The 19,948-nt window shown below is 33.7% G+C and overlaps 1 protein-coding gene and 2 non-coding genes across 5 annotated transcripts; all 3 read left to right on the forward strand.

Moving 5' to 3' along the window:
* Positions 1 to 2,460: 2,460 nt before the first annotated feature.
* LOC128156593 (glutamate receptor ionotropic, kainate 2-like) lies at positions 2,461 to 17,827 on the forward strand. Of its 3 annotated transcripts, none has more exons than XM_052818780.1 (12): positions 2,461 to 2,807; positions 2,961 to 3,546; positions 8,608 to 8,730; positions 8,886 to 9,137; positions 9,668 to 9,852; positions 9,956 to 10,009; positions 10,368 to 10,586; positions 10,776 to 10,880; positions 11,165 to 11,308; positions 11,747 to 11,950; positions 14,493 to 15,313; positions 16,188 to 17,827. In XM_052818780.1, exons 2-12 carry the CDS (start codon positions 3,471 to 3,473, stop codon positions 16,387 to 16,389), a joined length of 2,385 nt encoding a protein of 794 aa, XP_052674740.1. In that variant the 5' UTR covers positions 2,461 to 2,807; positions 2,961 to 3,470; the 3' UTR covers positions 16,390 to 17,827. The 3 variants fall into 3 exon arrangements, with proteins under 3 accessions (XP_052674740.1, XP_052674742.1, XP_052674741.1); XM_052818782.1 differs by having other exon boundaries at positions 3,020 to 3,546; XM_052818781.1 differs by having other exon boundaries at positions 2,461 to 2,803.
* Positions 13,122 to 13,193, forward strand: Trnaq-uug (transfer RNA glutamine (anticodon UUG)). Its single transcript has one exon. It is a non-coding gene; the product is annotated as a tRNA-Gln (tRNA).
* On the forward strand, positions 14,033 to 14,104 carry Trnaq-uug (transfer RNA glutamine (anticodon UUG)). Its single transcript has one exon. It is a non-coding gene; the product is annotated as a tRNA-Gln (tRNA).
* Positions 17,828 to 19,948: the final 2,121 nt, after the last annotated feature.

Here is a 19,948-nt window from a genome sequence, read left to right on the forward strand (position 1 = left end):
AGTTTAAGAGAAAAGTATAAAAATACTACTCCCGAAAACAAAATGTCTGCAAATTGATACAGTTACTATCTACTTCAAATACTAAAGTACTGTGTAATTTAGGGAAATATCTATATTATGCAAACAAGCATCACCCTCTTAATGTGAATAATCAAAATTGATTATGTACACTTTGTATGTTGCTAACTTACTGTATTTAATATGTATAAATACACATTGTTCACAGGTATAACCTATGATATTTATTTGTCTCTTGGAATAAAGAACTTGAACTTGAACTTCATACAACCATCACGAAACACGACCAAAGCCCCGTCGATGAATAAAGTTATGTAAGTATTTTAACACAATGCCAGGTAATTATCATTTGTAAATGTTGTATTTATACACCCACTCCATTACATGAAAGTACAAAATTAAACATATGGTCAATACCTATTGTGTCTGGGGGAAAATCTCGCCAAATCGTGTATATTATTATTTAAGCAAAGAGATCATTGTCGTCAAAAGAAAATTTAAGATTCTTGCATATTAGCATACTTTTGATCGGCCCTTTTAAAAAAAAACTCCACCCTCTCCCTCTTTTTTAACACTTTTAATACTAAAAGGACACTAAAATGTATTGATTAAAGAAGACATATCCTGAATGATTGTAAAAGGGGGAGGGTTCATTATGGCGTGGAAAACAGAGTGTTCGAATGGAAAACAAGAAAGAAATTATTGAATGATGAAATCGCAGAATTCATAAAATAGGAGTTACAGTTTATAATACATATGTTTGAAATAATATTTGATCTACTTTTATAACTCGGAGTGATTATTTGTGCTGATTTAGATTCTTTATCATCTCATCAGGGTAAAATGATTGTGAACACTGAACACATCAGTGGGATAGATAAAGATATCTGCAATTGTCACAACCCTTTTTATTCCCAAAGAATCATGCAAGATAGCATTATTTTACTGTTCATATTTCTGGTATATTTTTTGTCCTTTTACTTGCATTAAAGTGCGTGAAAATAATATCATCAATGATAATGTTACATCGATGACAGGATCTCCATATTTGGCCGTCATACAGATGATTGACCAGTATCTATTCTATCTATAGAGCTTGCAGCTGTGAGTAGTTTTCACAGTCAGAATTGGACTGTTTACAGCCTATTATCATGATTATATATCAGCAACAATTTATAGTTGTATTGGAGATAAAGAGCAAAATTAATGTAAATATAATACAAAAACTAAGACTAAAATCATTCATCAAAATAAAAAAATGATTATACTTGAACTATAATTAATATACCGGAAAGTCAAAGGGTCACTGTTCGTTTCACAGATTACACTATACAAACAAAGGTACGGTAGCGAACCATCAATTATGATTCTTAATTAAGATATATAATCAAACACAGTTACGATGTATCAAACATTGTCAACACAGCTTCCAACCCACTACACAAGTCGTGATGATATCGACATTTATCAAAAGCCCAGGAATCACGATTTCCCGATCACATTTTTATTTGTACTTCTAATTAGCAATTCGGGTAACGAATCGAATTTGGGTTGCGTGCGTCACATATGGTTATTGTAGACACACATTATGATCGACGTACGATTTATCCCGATGTGCCATGGTTTTCATCAGATTGTGGTATCTCTATAACAATTTCTTGTATAACCTGTTGTTTGCTGTCATTTTAAGCAAGGATTTTTATGCACATTTAATCATACTTGACAGTAGTTGCTGCCTTTTTTAATTTTTTCTCCTTCTCCATATCTTATATCTAGCTAACGGTATGAACAGTGGAATATTTTTGTTAGATACTGGTGCCTGTATAATTATCATAACCAGGTTAGCTGGAACAAACAATTTTGTACCTTAAAATAAAAAAAAAAATTGGTCATAAGGTTTGTTGAACTATTCAGTCTAAAAGGAGACAGAAGGCAGGGTACAAAACATTGAATGAGAAACAGACAGACAGACAGACAGACAGTATAATACACATTCATGTTAAACGGATGAAACCGACGAATGTCCACCAGCAAAACAATGACAGAAGACACTTCTTACAGACATGCTAACTTACTAACTAACGTTCATGAACTGATGAAAGAAAAAAGAAGAAGAAGAAAGAACGACAGTGAGTTACAATGATAGTTCATATATATATATATATATATATAAACAGGACATGTATATGCTCTCTCTCTCTCTCTCTCTCTCTCTCTCTCTCTCTCTCTCTCTCTTCCCAAGAAGCCAACAAGACGAGTCTTGGTAGACACAGTGTCATGATATTCCATATTCCAATGGCAATACAACGTTAGACCAATTTGTCCCATAATTCGAGACTGGCTGTCGCTTTCTGAACCCACTCGCAACCAAAGCATGAGAGCAAGCTAATTTTAACTCCATTTGGAATGGTCTGGAATCGACCAGACAATTTTTATATATCTCCCAAATATCAAAAAAAATAAAATTTCAGTTTATCAAATTTCCTATTATAAAAAACCAGACGACAGAACGACATTTTCTAACCAATCAATGACATCTCTCGAATTTCTTATTGCATAAATAAGTATAATTGTTTGCGCAAGAATGGATAACAATGAAGCATTCAAAATAAGTACTCAATTGACGTTTTCAACCCTACTAATATCCATAGAGACCTGTGACAATGCGAGATATTTTATTTTCTCTCCCTCTGTAATGATTCATTGGACATGAAATATTCCACGTATTATCAGCGGGGACTACCGTGCACTGAATTATCGACTATGAACCAACCGACTGTCTATGGTGGGTAAGTGTATTTACATAGTAAATTGACAATTTAAAGTGAAATTACAAGGCATAAAAAAAAATTCGAAAGTAATGTTAGCGTAATTTATGGTCAATTTGTTCCACTATCAACATGTAACCAAATGGTATTGCCAAAATTTTTTTGAAATTTCAGACCGCAACGATGATGATGTAATACGTAAGCAAGCAACGTGAGACTTCTCTTTTTCCTAGAAATACCAGAATTTGATGTAAAATAGGAGAAGGGAAAAAAACAACCCAACCACGATGAATAAAACAACAAAACCAACGTATGCTTCCGCCAGTCATTAAAAGAACACCTCAGAGGATCTGAAGCACTCATGTGACGCTAATTCATAAATAGCCTTGAGAAATCACCTCTCACTATACCACGGTTTAAAGGATCGGAATCAATGAACAACGGACGCTGACCACCATCGGCGGGGGCTCACCTGGTACCGGGATCCATCACTCTCCCCTCTCTCGAGTCCCGTGGCGGTTCATCGATACTGATAGAGGGTATAAGCGATTTGCATAGGACGGCGGCGGTACTCGGGACTAAATGATGCGCTTCAGATGGTATACCCTTGACTCCCTGGAGTAAAAGAAAGGAGGGGGAAAGTTTTTGGATTTTATATTCTGGGGATCGTACTTATAAGACACCATGAAGCACGTGACATTTCTGTTTTCAGTGATAATGAGTAATGGAGTTCTAACTCATGCTGGTGACATCAAAGTTGGTGAGCACTTTTAAATCTTTCAAAAACCTATTTATCTTCAATTAAATAAGGAAATTTTAAAGTAAAGAGACACGTAAACTCGTTGACTCCAAAGTTATCTGTCTGTATGTTAACCTTTCTTGTGTGGAGATTTCTTTTTAGAGGATTTTTAGAAAGTTCAATATGCGTAACATCCGAATGGAATCTTGGCTTACTTAATAACTATAATAAAAATTAAGTCTCCTTGATCACATCTAGCTGTAAATTAATAACCTTTTGATCTTGATTTTTACATCACTATGATTTTACCATCACAGCACAGACACTCGCATAGCAGACTCTTCAAAATAGTTTATCTTTCAAGTCTTCATGCGGTGATTAGGTCATGGGAATATTCGTGATGAAATCGGGCGGAGTTTCCAGGATTTCTTATTCTGTTCTAATTAGACCCCCCTGGTAGTAGAACTCTTACGCGTGGAAGGGTATAAAAATTCAATATTAACTCAACCACTTCGCCCCACTTTGATAGGGATAACTTTTTTGATGTTCTAATTGAGATTTGTGCATTCCCTGCAGGGTCGTACACGCGTTTATTTTTAAGGTGGTTATATAGATTACTGACTTGATCTTGAAATACCAGACGAAACTCCTCATCATTTTAGAACAGCTTGATCCATGCACGATAACGGAATGTACATGCAGTTTATTGTATGTAAAATTCGTTTTAGCTAGTTATATTACTGTAGCTTTCTCTTGCATAACTTTATAATTTACACACACAAAAACCCAACCCTGCCTTCTGTAGCCAGAAGGAATTTTTAAAATCATTATCATTCGAAAAACACCTGTTACTACCTATCCATACCTATATATATCGAGAGGCAGCAATCATATAATTATTACATATAATATCATTTTGAGAATTATTTAAATTAATTTCATTACTAGTAACAGATTTAATGTGAGGGTTATGATGACATCGACCTTCGAATGATATGACCTTGAAAGACGCCATTTAAAGCATTGTAGTAGATTATTTTTACATTCGCATGTAAAAGTGACTTCGACAGTATATTTTCTTGTACATGTACTTTTAAGGTACATGTTATAGTTGCATCAACACAATTGGCGGAATACACGTTACAGCCAGAATGCTGATTCGGCTGGAACTGTAAATAATTTCATTATGCTGTTAAGGTTTCCTTTAGAATTTGTCAAGACGGTCTCCTTTCTTGAATGGCATCATGGATCAGCTGAGAATTGAACAAGACGTGCATGTTCATGCATGCTAGGTCAAATATTCGCTCACTATTCCATTTACATATGTAATATATAACTCCAGAGAAATAAAAACGTAAGGCATACATACTAATTACTGAATTACGATGTGTGTCATTAATTCGATGTGTCCATCCATTTCATAACTAGTATTATGTACTTTACCATTCTAAAGTCGCTAGTTTAATAATAAGTATGTAAATGTTTCTCAGCGAGGAAAAAAAAAAAGATCTGATACCCATGCAAGAGAGTTTGAGAATCGATTGCATTGATGGGCGCATAATCTGAGCAATTCTAAGATTTTGTGTATAGAGATTTAACTAAAACTAAATTTGATAACAACAAATGGCTTTTGGTTCAAAAAAGAGGATTGGTCTGGCTACAATCTCTTAAATATTTTCAATATTATACGAATCTTTTCTTTGGAAACACAATCGTCTTTGCATTTTCTGGATGACTTTGACTTAATGATGATATAAGTTCTCTAGAGTACAACTTCAAGATTTCAGCAACAAACATTATGTCGTAGAAAATGCATACGACCTTCATTTAACTTTATTCATAACGATACCAAACACAACTCCAGGGAGAGTTGATACGGTGGCAATCTCGTACAACTCTTTGATTCTTTACTGAAACCAAGAGTTCAATACGTCATACAAATATATAATCAAAGAATTTTATTGATAAAAGGGGCATTAATGGCGCATCTAGGTCCCGTATATAATGATAGAGGACGCCTCATTGGAAGAAATGGAACTGTCTTAAGTTTGAAATGCTGTCCAAAAAACCCCTTATTTTGATGTATGCCAGCAATTACTCAATTTAGGTTGCTTTTTTGTGACGTAGCCTTTGCGTAGACCACTTTTAGTTAAGCTCCCATTGTTGTAATAATTATCATATAATATTTTATTTGAATAGAATGTTTATTTTAAATTTCTTCGCCACCAAATAGTTTGCATGTTAAATTGAGACGTTTCATTGCAATGGCGAAATATAGTACTTGGCGAAAATTGGTTTTGGGCCACTGATAAGTCTGTAAATCAGCATTCCAGTCTTAAATGCATACTGGTACATGTACATGTATATATATCGGTACACAGAATATTCTATTCCATAACAAAATGTATATAAAGGTTATAGTTTCCCTAATAATCAGAATGTGGTTCTAAATCTCAAATAAGAACTAAATAAGCGGCATAAATGAAGATATGAATAAGTTCGAAAGTTTAGAGTCAAATGTATTTTTCAAAGTCAGCATATGACCTACAGAAAAAAAAAATGGACGTACAATATTGTGACAAGTCTAAAATGTAAAACCACAAATAAGGCAATGATGATCATAAAGATGATAAAGGTAATATACATAAATAGATGATGATGATGATGATGATGATGATGATGATGATGATGATGCGACGGTGATGGGAAATCCATCATAATGATATTTTTGCACATGCGTCGGTATACCAATTCCTTAGATATTGCTCGGATATCCCAGTTAATTGCATTGCACAACCATATGCTTTCATGCAGTTGAAGCGATGACGCAATGATACTCAATCATGATCTTATTAACAGAAATAGATGCTGATGAAAACTTGGCGGCTTCGAATTGACATATAGTACGGACCAAAAGGGAAAACATGTTTATGTGTAGAAGATGAAAACGGTTGAATTTGAACATGCTTGTTTGTCCTTTTTTTTGCATATACATTTACCTATCTATGAAGAACGGGAAGGGAAGCCAGTTACTATTAATGTATGTTAAATTAAATTTTCAATTACATTCTTGCAATACAACCAAAAACACGTTTTTATAAGATCAAGTGGAAAATATATATTTTGTAGATGTATTAACTAATAATGGGGGAATACTTAGCTGTAAAAATAATCATCGGAATTTTCAAAGCAGAAAGAAAGCTTCTTCGAGAGCAAAGAAATTAATTATTGTTGATTATAAATACTAATATAAATGTTCTACGACATTTTAACCATCATAAGTAAACATGATCACATATAAATACTAATATAAATGTTCTACGATATTTTAACCATCATAAGTAAACATGATCACATAAGACTAAAACAAAATCTGAGACTAGAGCATTTCTAACGTTTATGATACTATTTATGTTTGCTTTGAGTAATATAGAATCAAAGGAAAAAGTTACTACAACTGATATCGATTTTCCATCATGTTAGTAAATATCAAACCATATTTGTTTATACTCGGCGCTTCATCCTTATCAGTCAATCCAGAGACACCAAAACGATTCAAGATCGAGATCTCTAGACACATTTAGAAAGAGGAGAACGTTACCTTCTAAAGCAGCTAATTGCATTAATTCTCTGTGTAGTCCCTGATGGCTCTTAGTAATGTATAGTATCATTAGTCGTACATTCGCATCAACAGATACAAACGATTGTTGATTTCATAATAGTAGGAAAAAAAAACATTGCGAAATATTAACTATATCATTGTTCAAGCTCACTGAGGTTGGTGAACCAAAAACATTGCAAAATGCTTATTATGATAAGTTTATGTTGCATGTATCACAATTTTATAAAGTACTTATTATGCCATCAAGACAATGACGTTTGTACTCAAAAATTTAGAGAGTTCATGCCCCAAACCAGATTGCAGATAAAGATATTTTTATAATTGATAAGTTTTCTGTCTATTGTAACAATACAATTTCTATTGTATAACCACTGTATCGACATACTTTACACCGGACATAATTGACTGATCGATTTTTGTTGTTTGTAGTCTTTTCGATAGACTATCACTGGCATCAAAATGTTTTAGAATAATGCCAGTAAATGATCATTGTGTCTTTTACTAATTAATGTCATGGACTCATTGACAATTTAAAATGGTTAATCAGTAAAAGATTATTGCGCCAAAAAAATAAAGGGAAATATTTAACGTGCCAGATTACGACTTTCATTCTTGAATATACCAATGGTATAAAAGCAGAGAAAAAAAATTGACCTGACCGTTTTATGTATATGTGAAGAGGGCTGAATGGAGATATTTGTTGCACTGCCAGTTAGAAAGTACTCTTTATTCTCTGTACCAAAGAAATTGCCTGAATGACTTTGAAACACGTGGATTTAAATGATTTAAAGAATGCAATTTAATACGTCTATTTTGCTTTGTGAATTTAATCTAGTAGTTTTTGGTATTTATATTTTATCACACAAACCTCCTTCAGTAAAGTTCATGAAGTAAAGATGTATGGATATAATGATTCTGTTTCACTCATCGTTATTCAATTAAATGCAGCATGGTTTATGCATCGTGGCAGAACGTATCATAGAATGAAAGTTTTAAATTCACATCTGCGTCAGGAAAATTTATACGCATACCGACTGTGGATTAAGTTTTCCTCCTCTTCATATACATCAGTATTTTCAACCAATAAAAAGGTGAAATTTGAATTTTTGGAACTTTGAAAACAAAGATTCATGATATAAAAACATGCAGTTGATCATGCATACAGGTGCATGCATATAAATCAAAGATTTTGATGAGATTTGGTTGGCTACAGTCTGAGAGTCAGTAAGCGTTTGCGTGATTTGTCATGGGGTTATAAAGATCAATTTTTAGAATATCCCACAGAATCTGTTTTTCTTCTGAAAAAGCGCTCCTTCCGCCACAATTTCATTTATACATGTATATGTATTGTTTAATGACAACAAGTTGCTGCTCTCGTTGAGGGCAATGGAAAGGAAGGATCTGACCATAATCAATTATATTTACTTATAATTATACATTTTCAAATTGTTATTTGGCAGCCGTTTTACCAGACTGGTGGCAATATATTCCGAGGTTTGTCTCCAGACAAAAGGTGTCTTCACTGCAATTCACCAATCTAACATCAGAATCGAACGAAACTCAGTACGACAAAATAATTGAAGGTAAACTAAGTGAAAATTATCGTTCAGCCGAAACAAACATCAAAACACTTCTAAAAGAAACCATTGCATTTCAATTGATTAAATACACAGTACTGTTAAAATTTTTTGAATTATTAATGGCCAAAAGAATTGCTTTTATTTTCTTTCATTTTCAGTGATAAATTACTTGAATGAAAGCCATTCAGATGTGGTATTCGGCCCGTGTAAAAGGGATATTAGTATAGCGGTCGAGGGGTTACGAATGCCATACATTTGTACAACCTTTGACCCGGAAGTGGAAGTTTTCAAATTCCAGATACTTCCGGCCTTGTCCGATTTCATAGAAGCAATGAGAAAATTTGTTTACTGCCAGAACCGACGGGGCGGGGATGGGGAGTACAAGACGATTATATACGAAGGAAACAAAGGTACACAGCATTCAACAACTCATTGAAATGTTATATCAACTCTAAAGAGCCAAATTGGTTTCACTGATCTTTTCAAAAGTATTCTTCTTTTTTTTTTACATTGAAACGAGCTCGTTTGTTCATTTGATTGCAACACGGAAAGCCAATTAAACAAAATTTATTTAAATTTGAAAATAAAGAAACACCCTTAATCGTTTTGATTGTGAATTGTTGCTTAAATGCTCATGTGTAATATTTTATTTCTTAAGAATTGTGTTCCTGAGCTTAAACAATAAAATACACGTAGAACTTTTTTTTCGAATATGATAGAAATTGGTAATTTTTCTTAAGTATCTGATGCTCGATGTTTCCATATATAAAGTAGACAAACGGGGTTTAAATCCCATATAAGGCTAACGATCCCTGTCAAAAACGCATGTTTTGAAAGTCAAAGGAATCATTAAACTCTGTCTGACCCTCTCTCCGAGGAAATTCATCAAATTAATAACGGCGGCAGTTTTTAATTATTCATTGCTGTCATTTCCTCGTAGGGTTCCACTTTGATGACACTATTTTGAACCACCGGAAGACCACCCGTTTATACGCCGTGAATGAAGAAAACATGGAGGCCAAAAAACATACGATCACACATTACTTGATGCTCATGCGCAAAGAACTTATTCGAGACATTATCGTTATATGTGACCCAAAGACTGTCGAAATGTTGTTAAAGACGGTAACGGTCTAATATGTTAATTGAAATCAAGTCAAATGTTTTAAGATAATTTGCTAATGAGGTCAATCAAGTATTTATAAGATTTTCGTTTCGTTGGTTTCAGGCTTGGGAACTAGCCATGCTTAGTCTGCCGTTTAGATGGTATTTCTACGATCCAGTAAGTGGCCTTCTGAACTCAATTTAATTTAATTAATATTATTAATTAATATTAAGAAAGCATTATCTAGTATGTGGGTGGAAATGTCTAAAAAGTGGTAAATATTGCTCTCGGAGCATTGGTTTTATTGTTTAAAAACTATGATGTATAATTTTTTTTTCAAATTGAGTACAATATATCTAATTTTTAGATGAATGCATTTGCCATGCCCCAAAAATAGTAGATGAATAAATACAAATTAAAACAAAGCAAAAAAACAAAAAACAAAACTTACAATTATTATGATTGAAATCAAAGAAATTAAATCGAAAAATTCAAATACAAATTTGTTTCCCAATTTTGTTTGTATCAATTTCAGGCATTTCACTTACGACACATACTGGAGAGCCTACCCCGGTTCGCTAACAGCTTCACGGTTTTCACTCTTATACCGAGCTATGAGCAAGCGACCTTGTATCCCAGTGACCTTGACCTTAACGCGATGCTGACGATGGACACCCTATCTACAATCTCTATGATATGTGGCGTGTCCAGCATCAACAACGATAGAGAATCGCTTCTTTCTGCTCTACAAAATGTAAGCAATAATCACAATGATTGATCAATCGCAATTTCTCTGACTTTTTCGGTATAGGTAAAGCTGTATAGTCGAAAAGGCCTTAGAATTTGCAATCAATAATAAAATGAACTATTTGATTGAAGTGAAGCTGGTATAAAATAAATAGATATCATAATTGATTCATTTTTCTTTCTTTTTTTTATATAGAAAACCTTTCGAGGTTACACTGGAAACATAAGTTTTGATGCCAGTCATCAGCGTGTGAACTACAGTATCAATATGTTCCATTTTAATGGATCACAGTACTTCAAGGTACTTCTTAAATAAAAATTGAACTTAGCTCTAGGATAAATCGATCTTTTACTACAGTAAAGTATAAACATGAACTTTTTGATCATGAAAATTCGTGGCAGTTTAATTTTGGTCGTAATCGTTGGAACATTTAACACCAACAATTACATCACCGACAAAATGTAAAAACTTGATTCTATCGAAACCACGAAATTGCATTCAAAACGGCCTAAACCAAACGGTAACTTATGAAAAACTGATCAGGCGAAGTGTAAGGTTTCCTCAGTTGCATGTTATTTTTTCAGTTGGGTTCTTGGTGGGCGGGGGATTCCCCCGGTTCCAGAACAATCCAGTTGGAGAATACCCCTGAAGTTCAGCACTGGAGGGACCAAAACCAGACATATACATTCCCTCTAAAGGGAAGGACCATTAAAGTTGTAACCATCATTGTAAGCTTTTCTTGCTGCTATAGTCATTGTAAATTGCAACTTGATTGTAACTATGATTACATATTTGTTGAATCACAATGAACGCATAATGATAAATTGTTCAGTGTTACCATTATATGGTGTTGAGTGAAAATAAACTGAACTGAACTGATTAGCTGTAACATAATTTATTTTTATTGTAATTAATTATTACCGTGTGAATCGTGAATAATTATGAACGTGATTGAAGTTGAATCTCGTGATTAAATGTTGTAATACGTGATATGATTTATTCATGTATAAGTTACTGTACGTAACTTTGTATGTTGTTTTGTACATGTATCTCGCTGCAGTTACGATTGTCATAAATTATGTAACTTTCAAAAGAAACGTGACACTCACCATTCCGTTCTACATCCCGTTATACATAAATTTGAAGAAATTTAAACATATCTTCAGGAAGAACCCTTTATGATGTACAAAAAAGGACATGGGAATTTGACCGGGAATGACCGCTTTAAGGGTTACTGCGTGGACCTAATACAGGAACTGTCCACCATACTGGATTTCAAATATGAACTGTACCTTGTCCATGACAACCGGTTCGGGGCCAGACGACCGGACGGCCACTGGGATGGGATGGTTGGAGAAGTCCTAGCTGGGGTGAGTTTTAAAATACCGGTATTTTTTGCTTAGTATTTTACTGTTTGATCTTCAGTATTGGAAAAATAATAGAAGAAAGGAGAGAGGTGAAAGGAATTTTTCACAGATTTCACAAATGGGGAGAAATTTATAAGATAGTAGGAAAATGGTCAAGAACACTTGCAAATACAATTATAGTTCGTAATTATTTTAATTTTACGATGTGTGTTCATGTATGTGTCATTTAAGCAATGTTTGTCGTGTTGAAGAGAGTTTATTAATAGAACGATGTAACGTTCTGTATTCAATATGATGTATTGAAAATACGAGAGAATTTAGATTATTCATATCGTAACTATGGCATGTCTGTAACTATAGGATCGGAAAATGTTGTCATGATTAAAATTTATAGTCCGCGGTTTATGAAAGCTCAGAGAATGGGTGGCAATTTACGATGTAATCTCATACGTATGCCTAATTCAAAAAGCTTTCAACGAGCTTCCATCGTTATGTAAATTGAGTCAAATACAAGTTATGTATCCTGAGAGCAAAATAAAATTCGACTCCATTGCAAAACTACGTCTGTCAATTTGTTTTTAGAATTTTTTTTATAGAAATAAGAGAAAGTAACATCTGCTACGCGTGAATTTAAAAGATGTCTTGTCATGATTACGCAATAAGTTAACAAGCGTATATGACATGCATTAATAGCAGTTTTAAAAAATTCATTTTGGTCAGAGCTTATTCTATTTGCACTGAGTATCCCAGAGCAATATTTGATTATTATACAACATTCATTTTAACACTGCTTAAAAATTTTTCATTTTGGTTCTTTTTGGTTAGATTTTTGAATTTATCATTCTACGTTTTTTTTCCCATTGTTTATATTACATTTGTAATTGCATGAAGTGCATATTAAATAAAGGAACTTATAAATGAATTTCAATTACATGTACTTTTAAAGATATTAAAAGATATTTACTAAATTGATCTCTTCAAGTACGCTTTAATTAGGATGTGTGATTTAGCCCTACAGATATGATGTTCTGTAGATTTCACGCCTGTCAATCATATTCAGACTGACGGATCCTCCCTCTCACGTGACTAAGATCATCTTTGATATAACGCACCTGCGGTCTGATAAATACATTATATATATACGTACTATACTTACCTATTTTTGTTTCGTACAGGTCCCATGGTGTAATGGTTAGCACTCTGGACTTTGAATCCAGCGATCCGAGTTCAAATCTCGGTGGGACCTGAGGATTATATTTTTTGTACTTAATGAAATGATAATTCTACATAGGAAATTATTTATTTGTCTACCCAAAGCCAGTTCTATATTTAATGTCAACCCAGGGCGTACCATTTGGAGAACTAAAATACAAGTTTAAATATTATCATGTTTGGCTTTGTTTACCATGAATATCTAAAAACTACATCCGCTATATTTAAAAAACATTTATAACTTTATGAATTAAAAAAAGTGGGTTTTGAATTTTTAAGTAAACGTATAGAATTTACTTTTGATAGCGTAATAACTGATGAACAAAACCTATAAAGCGGTACTATAGTTTGCTTGATTAGAAGAAAATGAACTTGTAATCTAAAATCAACTTGTTTGAAGCGTTATCATTAATTTGTTTCTTGTAAATAATGAACTATTTAAATTTAATTAAAAGTTCAACGTTTGTGTACAACTGTAAATAAAGCATTTTAAATCCCAAAATTACTATGTCGCATACTACCACAAATTTATTTAAAGCCTGTTGGATCAAACATGGTTTTATAAAAAAAATACAATCTAAAGAACGTTAAAAAGTATAAAAAGTAACAATGTAAATATTTAATAATTCATTAAAAAAACACTATAGGGCCTAGAATCCTCCGATATACATTTTAATTGATTTTTTAAAGACTCCATCATTTAATTTGATGATTGCTCACTATACAGATATATATACACTGTATCTAGATAAGTGTAGAAAATCTAAAATAATTATATTTGATTTATAATGCATAATGAATTAAAAAGAAAATATCAAATTAAAAGTATCGTTATCCTTTATCCCTGCAAACATTTAATAACGTATACACATAGGTCCCATGGTGTAATGGTTAGCACTCTGGACTTTGAATCCAGCGATCCGAGTTCAAATCTCGGTGGGACCTTGCTTTTTACCTTCCTCTTTAGAGGGTGGGGGAATAATAAAGATATCGATGAATTTTACGATAAATTTTATTCTTTGAAAAAAAGACACCTTTGTTCATTCAAAATGTGTAGAGTTGGAATTTAGAACCATTTTATCAAGAGCTTGGACTTTCAAAAGGACGTAACTATTTCTTGCATAAAAACAACTGGAAATGACTCGGTTTCAGGCGAAATATATACAGATTGCGTAGTCTTAGCTCAAAAGCCAGACAAATCTGTTTGATTTCAAAGAGCCATGGATGAGTGGCTAGCAATGAAATAGACAGGCCTACGTAACATTGCTGTTTGACGCAAAGTCCAAAGTCCAAGCTCTTGTTAAAACGATTCTATTTCAAATTGGTTTTTCAGAACGCTACAATGGTGGTCGCCTCACTGAGTATAAATGCCCGGCGCGAAGAAGCCATCGACTTTACCAAACCTTTCATGACGAGGTACGTGACAGTGATTATGAAGATCCCGGAAACACCACGGAGAATTTTTGAATTCATCTCCCCGTTATCTCACACAATATACCTCTGCACCTTCAGTGCATGCATCATCGTCGCATTTAGCTTGTATTTCTTTGAGAAGAACAGTGCGTATGAAAAGCAAGAAAAAGTTACTTTCAAGGATTGCGTGTGGCTTACCTTTGGAACTCTTCTTGAAGGAGGTACGGAAGGTGTCCCAACAACGACTTCCGGACGAATTCTTTTGTATACATGGTGCTTCTTCGTTTTGATTTTGGTCGCTTCATACACAGCAAACTGGGCAGCTTTTTTAACTGTCAAAAAGTTCAAAGCGCCAGTGAAATCAATCTACGACTTAACTTCACAAAAAGAAATTCAATACGGGACAGTCAAAAGCAGCGCCATTTTGTCTTTTTTCCAAACTTCCAACGTGGAAACCTTCAGAAAGATAGGCAGCGAGATGATGAACAATCAATCTAACATCGTAGGATCATCTACAGAAGGATATCGAAGAGTGAGTGAAGGGGGCTACGGGTTTTTCTGGGACTCCACGGTAAATGCTTTCAAAACGAACAGGGAGTGTCTTTTGACGACCATCGGTCCTGACTTTGCACCGCGAGGGTACGGAATAGGGCTCCCTCCAGGGGCCACGTATCTTGATGAATTGTCTATCAACATTCTTCGACTGGGTGACAGCGGTTTTCTAGACCAGTTACAACAAAAGTATGCATCTATTTTCATATTATTAAAATATTTATATAAAATGGAAATCAGTATCTTAAAGGAGCATGGTCACGATTTTGGTCAAAAATGATTTGTTCGATTTTAACGTTTACAATGCTTTAGTAAGGCATTTTAATAGGCAGCCAAAATTTGAGTGTCATTTGATGAGTTATAAGCGTGTTACAGAGCTTACAATTCTTCGCTATGTAAACAAAGCGTTTGTTTACATTTCGAATGTTGAAGTGAAATTTCCAGTTTTAGACGTAAAATCAATGTGTTAATCGTTAGAAACTGTTTATTTATGCTTTAAATGAATAACAAGATAGACAAACCAGCTTTAAGAAGATTTTTTACTGATTTATTGAACCTATGTAAACAAAAACAGAGCACGAGCCTTGTTTACATGACGAAGAATTGTGAGCCCTGTATCTTGCTTAAAACTCAACGACTGGCACCCAAATTTCATTTGATCATTAGAAATGCATAAAATATTTTCTAAAGCATTGCAAATAACAAAAACAGAAAAATAAAATTTGACCAAAATCGTGATCATGCCCCTTTAAAGTATTCAGTAAATCGTCAATTCATAAAATCCAGGGCTGTATTTGAATAAAAGAACTTACAACAAATTATAAATAAATGTCAAGTTGCATGGTCATCAATGCGCAAGTCTTAGATTTACAAAAGCATTCCTTCATAACTAGTATATTTTTGCAATGTTATAATTAACATTTAGTTAAACTATTCGGTAACAAATGAAAAATGAATGTAATAGGAATTTAGTCTTAAATCTTTGAAATTTTTTTTACAAATCGCAGGTCAGTGCTGTATTTTACAGAACAAAATCTGATTATATCTTATGACGTCATTGTAGGTGGTGGGGAGAGCGGAAATGTTCTCGCGATAAGGAGGAAGACGAGAACAACGCAAGTGGACTCAAATTGGAGAATGCCTCGGGGTTGTTCTTTGTGTTGGGGGCCGGAATTGTCCTGTCCGTGTTCGTACTGTTAGTCCAGGGGTTTATACGGAACATAAGGCCCAAAATCATAACGGGTCAAAGTGAAACTGTGACATAGTCAAGAAACAGTTTTTATTTTCTTGAAATGCATTAAATTGAATTTCATTTGAGCGCAGTTTTTCCCTCGTTGCAAAACAAAATAAAAACTGCAATACAATATTCCTGGAGGTGTTGTTGTTTATCTAGAAGAATGAAATTTGTGTCTGTATATCAAGTAAGGATAAGTGGACATATCATTTTCTGGAATATCGCAAGAGAAGATTCTACGTCATTAGCTGTAAGGTCACAGTGACATTTTTGTAGTGAACATGAGGGAGGAATAGTGAGTACATGGATAGCATACTAAGTTTTTCCTCAGAAATATTTCATTGTCGAATGCCATGTATGTAAATATTTAGTAGAAAGCGTGTGTTTGGGTTGAAAGGATTTAATTTTGATGTCCATGGAATTATGGAAATGTCAAGATGTGCAATATATATATGTGTTCAGCAATTTGAACGTATACATTTAAGAAATAAACAGCATGTTAAAAAGTTCACCGAGTGGTTGGTCACGTGATCAAATCCTGTAAATTATTTGCAAATGTAAATATTGTAAAATCAATCATATCGTGTTTTCTGTGTTTATGTAGTTGACAGGTGTGATAGTCTGTTTTGTAAAAATGCATGCATAGTACTCATCTATCTCAAAATTTTGTACATACATATGTATCTAAAATATTTCTACGTGTGTTTTGATCCCTTTGAGGAAAAAACTCCAGATTCCAAATATGGTGTGAATTCCATGATTTTACATTTTAATATTTGATATGTTGTTTGAATTTTTATTGTTCCCTACAGAGCCCTTGATTGTGAATAAACATCAACCATCATATATAAAAATCATCAAAATAAATGTTAAAATAGTTGATACTGAGTAAATATCTAATATCAGATGCATCGCAAAATTCTCTCTAAGGTCAGGTTGTTGGGCGTTTACACCGGATGTGGAATTATGGGATTCTTTGCCAAATAAACTGCCCACCTTTAACGCCTTCGCTTTTTCCTGCCAATTAAGCTGATGTGAACCATATTTTCTAGCATTCTTCTTTGATTAATAGAGTTTACTTTATAGTTAAGCCCAAAGGTTGTTTACATAAGCCCACTCAAGTAATCTCGATGAATATTATTTTAGACTGGTATCTGTAGCAAAGTTTTTGGTCTAAATGGCATATTGAACTATGAAATAGCTGGTTTATACGGGGTGAAAACGTCCCTTTTGGTAGGAATATTTGCTAGTTCAGTTTGTAAATGCTCTCTTGCAGTTATTTTGATTGATAAAGATTTGTAAACTTATTTACTTTATTCATTTACATGTGTATCAGAATAAATGTCGATATTGCGTGTGTATCTCTAATTAATATGTGCTGTTAGAAATAAAAACATTTTTTTAAAATTTCCTTCTTGTTTTGGAAAGGGTAGTAATTATCTCCGAACAAGCAGTCATTTCTGAATTCATATGGGTGAGAGTACATTTAACATAGTTACACGTATTAAAAGTGCTGAAGGGGGGGGGGGGGGGGGTAGTGTTTGTATGAATTACATTTTTCAGACACTCTAACCGTAGGGTCGACACCATCTGCATTATAAAACTAATACTTGGATTAAAATACAGGTCAGTGGAAACATTAGTTACTAAGGGTTATTTATATGTTCTATATACATTTATTCTATGGTTTGAATGCATAGAAGTAATATAATCAAGCTTTTGATCTTTGGCGTAGAAGGTTAATTAGAGAAATCCGTTGGATAACAGTTAAGTATTTCGCATTCATTTGATAATTGCTACTACTGATAAGATACACGTGCTTTAAGAGTCAATTAATTATGTATGGAATGTAGGTAAGTCCAGGCTTACGTTTAGATAGGGTACACCTCACCTGATTAAGACCTATTATTAATACATGCAATTTTTTTTCGCAATTTACATTTTCGATTGCTTCTAAACATTTATACAAAGTCATAGCATTAAAATTGTTTATAAAAAGTTTGACAAACAATTTTTTAAGAAAAAAGCAATGAAATTTCGACTATTTAATATAATATGGATTTTTTAAAAAGTTCATTTTTTATTGTCATTACTCGCATTTGAATTATTTACTGTACATGCAGTCCGAATAAAATGTCAAGGAAATGCAATTTGAAATCATAGTGTTTGTAGGCTAAATGTCGTTAAATTGATTTTATTCTCGTGAGAGTTACTGGCATATCTGGAGTCGATTAAATCTGTGGTTACACGGATCACCGGATTACAAATGCAGATAGCATCTGTGTTTCGCATTACCAGTACCAATGCTGAAAACACGGTACTATTTTCTCCTTATAGAATCAACATTCGATTGATAAATACTACAGCAAACAATTTCAGTGATCTGTTACGCCATTTTCGAAATGCATGTGATTTTTATCTATGGTGAGAGCGTCAAAGCAAAACAGTTATTGGTTATGTGGCCTATATATTTCAACCATTATCTGTAAGGATTACAGTTGCGTATCAAGTGGACATTTTGCAGAGCTTGCACAGTAAATGTCATCAAGAGATCTGTAATTTTATAATCCTGCTATATTATGGAAATCCGTTGAACTTGTAAAACAATTTGGTACTTCTCCGCACTCGGGAGAAGTACATTTTGATCTTAGTGCACCGTAGTAGAGCAACATGTTGGTTCAAACAATAACTATATAAAGGAAACAGAATCTGTACAAATTTTACAGCCACCGCTAAATTCAATTACGTTTAGAACATGCCAGTTTTATTAGTCCCCTACCGGTTTTCACCGGAGGGGACTATAGCTTTCCTCTGCGTCCGTCAGTCTGTCCGTATGTCCGTCCGTCTGTCTTTTCTACTTCAGTTTTCCACACTTTTTTTCTCTATGCGTTTGAGGAATAATATGAAATTTGCTGAACAGCTTCAAGATGTCGAACTACAGATCAAGTTTACACTTCTGTAGCGTCTAGTTGACATATTTTCGAGATAATTAATTTTTTATATTCCAATTTTTTAATGCTCGGGTTCGATATTCTGCATAACAGTGCATTGTTTTCACAATTTCCACAAACCGGTAGGGGACGTGTATTGCTTATGCAATACTCTCAGAAAGCTTGTTTAATTTGTCAACTTATCTACAGATGTACATGTACCTAAATATCCAGCCCCCCCCCCCCCCCAAAAAAAAAATCACCGAAAGATTATGCAATTTATATGTGGAAATGTGCAAAATGAAGAATTATTTGTTCATTTGACGATGACCTGGTTTTCTTTAAAGCCACTGCAGTGCAAATGAGATGTATATGAAATAGTTGAGATTTGGTTCAAGAAATGTCAATCTCATTTCTCCGGATATTTCCGGCAAGCCGAAGCTTTGGTTTAATAGTGCTAATAATCTGTGCTCCAGAAAAATACCGTTGTTTTGTGATCAATTATCTATACATGCATTTAATACCGTCGAACATGATACATTAATGATGAAGTTTAAGGTTTCAACACGAGAAATACGATCATTTGATATTATGCAGCATTTCCAAATATTCTATACAAAAGCAAAAGTTTCTGCTCAGCCGATTTCATGCCATAATACA

This window comes from Crassostrea angulata, chromosome 7, assembly GCF_025612915.1.
Source record: "Crassostrea angulata isolate pt1a10 chromosome 7, ASM2561291v2, whole genome shotgun sequence".
NCBI classification, from domain to species: Eukaryota; Metazoa; Mollusca; class Bivalvia; order Ostreida; family Ostreidae; genus Magallana; species Magallana angulata.